This window comes from Polypterus senegalus, chromosome 4 (genome assembly GCF_016835505.1).
Source record: "Polypterus senegalus isolate Bchr_013 chromosome 4, ASM1683550v1, whole genome shotgun sequence".
NCBI lineage: Eukaryota > Metazoa > Chordata > Cladistia > Polypteriformes > Polypteridae > Polypterus > Polypterus senegalus.
In genome coordinates, this window is record NC_053157.1 from 165,619,893 (window position 1) to 165,628,180 (window position 8,288).

At 32.8% G+C, this 8,288-nt stretch overlaps 2 protein-coding genes across 2 annotated transcripts; both read right to left on the minus strand.

The window, feature by feature from the left end:
* Positions 1–655: 655 nt before the first annotated feature.
* On the minus strand, positions 656–2,526 carry hmx4 (H6 family homeobox 4). The gene is made up of 2 exons (XM_039752799.1): positions 2,102–2,526; positions 656–1,467 (listed from the first exon to the last, which is right to left on the minus strand). Exons 1-2 carry the CDS (start codon positions 2,307–2,309, stop codon positions 914–916), a joined length of 762 nt encoding a protein of 253 aa, XP_039608733.1. The 5' UTR covers positions 2,310–2,526; the 3' UTR covers positions 656–913.
* A 1,400-nt stretch (positions 2,527–3,926) lies between these two features.
* Positions 3,927–5,878, minus strand: hmx1 (H6 family homeobox 1). The gene is made up of 2 exons (XM_039752800.1): positions 5,306–5,878; positions 3,927–4,942 (listed from the first exon to the last, which is right to left on the minus strand). The coding sequence occupies exons 1-2, from the start codon at positions 5,604–5,606 to the stop codon at positions 4,359–4,361; spliced, it is 885 nt and encodes a 294-aa protein (XP_039608734.1). The 5' UTR covers positions 5,607–5,878; the 3' UTR covers positions 3,927–4,358.
* Between the last annotated feature and the right edge of the window lie 2,410 nt (positions 5,879–8,288).

The following is an 8,288-nucleotide window of genomic DNA, read 5'->3' on the forward strand; positions in this document are numbered from 1 at the left end:
AGACAAAGAAATCGGAATACGTCAGGTTGAAGCATTGATTAAAGAAAACTAATAGCGGAACAGCGGATACTATAAAGCAAAACAATACAAATTGTAAAAATAATATGTTTAATAACAAGGCAAGACAATATGTAAATAGAATTACCTGATTGAATCATAAATAATTGAGGCAAGCAACAAAGATTAGTTATTATGAAATTAAATACACAAGAGAACAGCATGCTTCAGAAAAAGGTTTATACATTCATTTTTTAAAATATATATCAAATTTGAATATCTGAGTCGCACTGTTTTAAAAATGTAATTATTATATAACATGCATGCAGACTCTTCTACTGATGTTATCTTTGGCTGTTTTCTGCACTACAAAAAGGAATTTCAATAACTGAAAAAAATAAAACTAAAAACAACACTTGTTAACGAAATACTGAAACCAGAAAAAAGAGTATATTTTAAGTATAATGAACATAAATCTTTGCTTTTATCTGGCATATATAATTTTATCATGTTAACATAGGCTGCTGACAGGATACAGGTTGGTAAGTGAATACATCTGAAGCAAAAAAATGAATATATATATATATATATATATATATATATATATATATATATATATATATATATATATATATATATATATATATGATTGGAGACTGCATAAAATGCAAAGGCGTTTTAGATAATGGCATGAATGCAAATTATATAGGCCTATGCCATTCTCCTGTAAGTAATTTTTCATGCATACTTGAGATAAGAGAAAGATTTAACATGAAAATAAAATTATCCCTTCTTGTAACACAATTCAAATTAAGATGTGTGCAGTATAAAAAAACTGAATAACCCATATCTTGATTATATGCTCATTGTGTATTGTGGTATCTTCTTATATACTGTATAGTAAATAGTTTTAAAGTTATACATCTCCATCAAAAAGATTAAAATATTTGCTGGCACTTGAAAAGCAAAGATAAGGCGTACTGCTCCCAGGATAAACAATAGGGAAAGGCATTGGAAGTAAACATCTACCCAAAATATTGCTTTCTTTATAAACAGCTGGCAGATGTAAAGTTTTTCCAGCATCAGAAAAGTGGTCAGCAGTGTTGGGGCATTCAAGTTCATTGGATAACTGCCGCTTCAGCTTATTCCTCCGGTTCTGAAACCAAATTTTTACCTGAGTTTCTGTTAGTTGTAAAGAGTTTGCCAAGCAGGCCCTTTCTGCACTGCTCAGGTACCGCTTCATATCAAAGGTTGATTCCAGCTGGAAAATCTGTCTTTTTGAAAAAATAGTACGAGTTTTCTTCTTCGCTATCAATTTATTCTTCTTGTTTACTTTATGCTGAGAAGCGCCATCTTCACTGCTTTCTGTACTTTCACACCTTGAATTGCTTTCAGTTCTTTTTAGGACCTCTTCTCTGTTTCCTGAGAGGCTGTGTGTTGAAGCACTGTAATAGTCAGTGCTAATTTGTTCTGCATGAATAGATAGTAAATTTACAAAAAATTAAATTTATCGACTTTAAATTCACATAAACAAAAGCAATAATGCAGCAGATTTTATATGTATGTTTTATTGTTGACTTAAATTTGTGAACAATGCTTAAGATATTTTTACTTTAGAAATTACTTAATATAAAATATGAATAATTCCAATGACATCATAAAAAGAAAGAAGACTGCAATTAGTTGTAATAATACAAAGTGCATGCTTGAAATACATTTTGAGTATTTTTCTTAAAAACAATACTCTTAACTCACAACGTCTCTGCATTGTGTTAATCACTTTCATTCCACCATTAACACTGAAAACATGCACACATTTATTTATAGTTTCAGACTGACAGTGTACTAGTAGAAGCATAGTGTATACTGACATGACAGTATCACTCAGTATGTAAGTAATAAACATACATATTATATATTTAATTTGATAATTAATATAATTGTTAAAATTTAGGTACAAAAATAAATGATCAAAAATATAATATTGGTGACAGAATGTGAAGATGATGACAATCGTATTTCATTCTTTAGATTTTTCTAAATATAAATATACAATGAACGCAGTCAAATAAATTATTTTCAAAGAAATAATAATCATAATTACCAGTGGGTGATATTCTGTAGCCAGGACCATGTCTACCGTTCATTACCTGATCCTCCGGCCGTCCATGAAAATCACTTTTGGTATTTGCGGCTGTGTGTCGCTTGGCATGGGAAATTTCAAATTCTTTATTATTTTGCTTCAGATTTAAAATGTTATCTATAGTAAATTTCAAAGACGCAGGTCGACATTGCACGTCTTCTTTGCTCATATTCCCAGAAGTTCACGGTTATCCTTGTGTTTAGAATCACCACTCAGCTTCCCGAAGACTGCTGCTCCCTGACGCTCCGAGCACCATTTCTCCTAGATTAGTTCTGCATCTGCGGATGGTTGGCAGTTATTCACTGAACCGGAACAGCGAGCTTTTACCGCTATTGATTGGTCAAGTAGTAAACAGAGTGTTGCAGCCAATAATTAAAGAGGGTGAGAGTTGATAGAGCAGCACTTTTGTATGGCTGGTGCAGCTCACCCCCATCACCTCCCTCCGCCCCAATTTTTTGACCCCTAAGGAGTTGAGCATTTGATTTATTAAAGCAACAGAATGTAGATAAATTATCGCCACATAACAAATAGATTATATAAACAAGCAGTTCGTATTTGAAGATTATATTTTTAGAACTGCTTACTCAATTGTGTATAGTATATATTTATATATATATATATATATATATATATATATATATATATATATATATAGAGAGAGAGAGAGAGAGAGAGAGAGAGAGAGAGAGAGAGAGAGAGAGAGAGAGAGAGAGAGAGATACTGGAAGTATTTATTTGTTTTGCAAAGTATAAAAGACCGAAAACTAAGTTAGAAGAAATATAAAAAATATTCATTATGGAGAGAAAGGTTTAGTTCATATATGTTTACACCTCAAAAAGTTTATTTAATTTTGTCGTAAAGGAAATAATTATAGAGAAGTGTACGTCTGTAGATATTTTTGCAGAATGTGCAATGTTACAGATATGTGAAATTAAGGTACAGCTGTTATTTCACCTCGTCTCATTATAACAAACTTTACCTTGGAATCTATGAAAAAATCGAAATATATTTTGTACTAATACTTAACGTGATATTATAGTTACAAGCCTAATTTTACACATCACTTACAATTACATAAAGTAAATGCAAGTTCAAGTCCAGAGTGTGTGTGTCCGTGTGTGTATTGTATATGTATTGTATATGTAAAGTTATGTACCCGAGTCTAGTATAAAGTAATTATTAAAAGATAAATGTGCCTATTATAATAGTCACCTTCTTACTAGCGTTCTTCTATTTATCAGTGGTCATAAGTGAAGTTTAATATATTAATGATAACTATTGTTAAAATGGATGATTGCTTCTTTTCTTTTGGCATTTGACAATACATGTGTGCAGACATTCTAATGTTATTGATGTTGTTCTGCTATAATACAATTCACAAGACGCTTGACAGATACAATAACTAGTTTGTGATTTATTGCGCTGCTTTACAAATGAAACATTAAACATTTCAAGAAGTTGCTTAAGCATCATTAATTTTTCTATTTTCTTTTGAAGAGTAACTGGAACTTAATTTCAGCCAGCATAGGTTAGACAAGTTCACCTGAATTTATGACATTATGGTTGTAAGAGGAAATTCACTACTGAAAAAGATATCTACAAAAATATAAATATGTTCAGACTGACAATGCTGTTTATATTATCACATTGTCTATGTGTGTATTGAAGACTTTTGAAAAGTGAAAAATCGTTGCATACTAATCTGTTTCTTTAAGCAAACACGTGACATTCATTAATTCTTTAATACATTCATCCATGTCAGAGGAGGTAGACACAAAGCACAAGGTATATTTTATTCTTTTTATTTTGTTGCATTCCTTTCACTTTTGATAATGAAAATGTGTCAAATTAAGATACTGATCTGTAAAAAAGGTACTTTTCATAAGTAACATTTCACTTCAAATGCAGTTTTTCATCACATGCTCTCTAAAATATATCTATTATTATAGTGAGTTTCTATAGTATAGACTAAAACATAATTAAATGTAATGCGATTATGCACAAAGTAAATCAATTTACATAAAGAATAGTAAAAGGTTATTAGGATTAGCATATAAGATAACGGTGTCCCAAAGTACTTTGTCTTATTTCCAACGTTAACTTTTCTTAACTGTCTATTTAGGTATTTTGCAATATGCATATTGCTTTTGGAATCACATGAAACCACAATTTTAGAAGTAAGACCCCATAAAATCATCATATTCATGTAACTGTGCGTTTAAATGAGCCCTTGGATGTGAGATCTTATTAAAGAAGCTGAAGGGTGGAATGAAACGGGGTAAGATGTAGAATTCTGAAAATTAATTAATGATGGAGTAACCTGAGGCAAATTGAAGCTCAGTGCGATCGGGGCAGAAGTCTCACGGTACAAAATGGGAACTCGGACAATCCTCTGTGGAGACTGGCAAAGATTTGCCGACTCCAAGTCCGCTGCTAACTGCCTTTTCCACTTGTTTCGCCTGTTTTGAAACCAGATTTTGACCTGTGTTTCGGTAAGATGTAGCAATGCAGCAAGCTCTGCTCTTTCTGAGCTGCTGAGGTATCTCTTTACGTCAAACGTTGATTCCAGCTGGAAAACTTGACTCCTGCTGAAAACTGTTCGGGTCTTTTTCTTACGAGCAGATTTTGCCTCAGTGTTGCCCTGGTCCGCCATTTCAACATAATCAGGATCTGTATCTTCTTCAACGCTGCTTAACGATTTTCCATCTCCTTCTTCCTGGTTTTCCACCGATTCAGAAATCACAGGCGAGTCTCGGTCGCTGGCTGGCAGCTCCTCAAAATCACAGTCACCGTCATTTGCACCTGCGTTTATTATTTTTTATTAGAAAAGAGCTTTAACAACTTTAAAACTATAAAGAGTATACATAATCTCTAATACATACTAATTAATAGTGTTACCTTTATGTAAAGAATGCACGAAATCATTGCTTTCTGTGCTGGCAATGGAATGTAAATAGTTTTAAGAGGTTGCCGAATTTAGTATCTGATAAATTCACTTCACTTGTGTATGCAAGCAAAGATGGGATTTACTTACCGATTTCTAATTACTCTGGCTAACAACTGGAAAGTTGTTTTCTAGCAATAACTTGTTTCCAATAAAGCCGATCTACATAAATTGTCAAATAAATGTAATATGCTTCCATATGTAACAAAAATGAGACTTACTTTCTCTCCTAGTGTACAGTTTAGGTCTAATCGTTGACTCTCTGTACCACTCCAGATTGTTCTGTCCAAGCGAGTGGCCGTGTGTGCTAAATCCATCGTTAGAAAGCATACAGCAGATCTGATTACAATGGTTGATGACAACTCCACCGAAAAAATGCTTCTTTTTGCGACTACCTTCTGGTGGATCCCAGTTACTTTCCTTTTTATTTTCGTTTCTGTTTGATCTCAAAAGGTTTTCAATAAGAAATGAGGAAAACCTGGCGGACGACAAGTTTGGGCTCTCGATCTGCTTTTCTGGCATATTGTTAGGCTTTGAGATGAAAGAGAAAGCAACTACGCGTTTCCTTCAGTTTTATTCCCTCGTTAGTATTTTAACTTTAAATAACCGCTTGGTTTTCTTTCTCAGATCAGGACTTTTGTGTACTACAAATCGCATTTACTAACGACGAAAGACCTGCTTACACAGCGGTCGTAAACCTCGGACACAAAAATGAAGAATAGCCATGACAATAAAATGCCAGTTAAATGCTTATCTGGCAAAGTGTATTCTGCGATTCAACGAGCACAAAAAGCAAGTGGGATTACTCAAGAAAATAAGGGAATTGCTTGCAATGAGTTCACTACTCTGTTTGATGGTGTGCCTGGGGGGCTGGAGAAGCCCTGTCACTCAGACGCTTTATTTAGGTCAATTAGGGAGCAAATCAAAACAGAGATAGGGGTATCTGAGGCTCATATTCCATGTTAAGTAAGAGGACTAGCCTTGATAAAACATGATATAGTACCTCCTATTGGCTGTCTGAATTTTTGCATCCTGTCCGATAAAAAGAGCAGCTACAGAATTGTCTTCAAGCCTCTCCTTTTTGTTTCATGTCGCAAAAATATTTTCTGGAAATACCCAGATTTTGTACCATAATTTACATCAAGTTTTTATTTACTTATTTGCTCGTGCTTATTTTAACGAGTGAAAAATGACCACGTTTAATACCAAAGCAGCTCATTAAACTATCGCACCCGTTTAATTTACATATTTTTGCATTCGAGTAAAATGAACTGAAATATAGACTGATATTCATAGGTTTTGCATTTTTCGTTAAACAATTAATTACGCGAAAAATACAAAATTTCATACAGCAAACTTTTTTTTTTTTTTACTATTGATGTATTCGGTATTGTGTTTTATGGTGGCGACAGCTTCAAAAAACAGCTGACAATAACTGATCGGCTGAAACAGTACGACAACAGAGGTCGATTATTTGGACTGTCTCCGGTAGAGGGTAAAGTATTGTGCTCCTTCCCAAAACCGCTCTTGTGTGAAGATAGTGTTGAATGAAGCATGACGACTTAGTCCAGCACCTCCATTCTTTGCAAAGATTAACCACATTCACTGTACGACGGGATTGATGTCTATTCTACCATTTAACAAATTGCTTTTGACGTTATTCTTTTCATTTCACTCATACACTACACTTCTTGACCAAGTGTTTTTTTTATTTTAAAGAAAATGAATTATTTACTTTAACCGCATACAGTCTTAAGCATGTGCTTCTAAAGTATACGTATTGATTTTAAAGTGACTTCATTTATACATATATACATGTATGTTTTTTTCTTTTACAGCAATACTTACAGCAGCTACTAACTTTTGAGTCTGGGAGCTATACTTCTTAAGGTAAGTACATGCTACGTACATGACTGTGTTATAAGTAAGAGTACAACAAGCGAGCAAAATATGTCATTTGGGAGCTTTATTAGTGTCATTATCTTAAATAGCATCACAAAACGTGACGCGCATTAGTTAATATGCAGTAAATCTTCATAATGTTTGTTAAAGGATGTATACCTTACACAGAGGAAAAAGTAAAGGCACAATCAATGGGCAAAGTTGAGTAATTTCCAAACAAGTGCAATATACAATTTTTATTAATTTGTCAAAGAGTGATGTGAATGTGGAATATCTGAAAGACATTTATCGTATTTCAAACTTTTTGAAAACTATTTAAGTTCATGAACTATCTATCTATCTATCTATCTATCTATCTATCTATCTATCTATCTATCTATCTATCTATCTATCTATCTATCTATCTATCTAAACTGTGACACAGCATTAGAGGTACTGAGCATAAATTCAGCAATACATTTGTGGATAATTAATTTATTAATTAGCAGGACGGCCAATGTAAAATGTACTTAAATTAACAATTTTAGGTTTCAAGTGGTTGTACTGTCATTGGGTTCTGCAATATATGGACGTATTTTGTTTAAAGTCAGTTTTTATGGACTTTGAAAGCAGCTTATCATTTGTTAGATTTAAGTACTTTATGAATACGGACAAGTAGATACTATTGAAAATCATACAGGACAACATTTGCAAGTGTTTTTCTTATGTTGTCTTTTTTAGGCGCTTTTGTCTTTAGTCAATGTGGAAAAGTAGCGGTGATCCAGAAATTTAATGTGACGCTAGTGATTGGACTCTCCCTTGTTAGTTGACAAATATGTGACTGGCAAAGTTGTAGCTATCCCTATAAATGGTTTTAATTGGACAGGTGAGACGAGAATACAATAAATGAAACCCCAATTAGTTGCTAGTTTATTGTTTAGTCTAATGTGCAATATTCTTATTTCTTTTTTGTTTTTACTTGCAAAGTAATAAAATGTATAATATGTACTAAACCTAACGCAAAGTATGCAATGCATCAAAGGTGTTATACATTTTAAGTAAATATATCATTGTGTTGATATCTTCAAATCACCACCCTCTCCCCAAAAAAAAAGAAAAAGAAAGAGAAAACAAGAAAACATTTTTAATTTATATTAAACAACTGAATTATCCATTTTATTTATTTACTTAAATTTGTGTACAAAATCCTGAGCTTGGCAAAAAACGGTTATGATTTTACTTTAGCTAAATTTAAAAATTGGACATATTATTGAAAGGTATGTGCTTGTTAAAGTTATTTTGAGAATAATTAGTAAATTACAT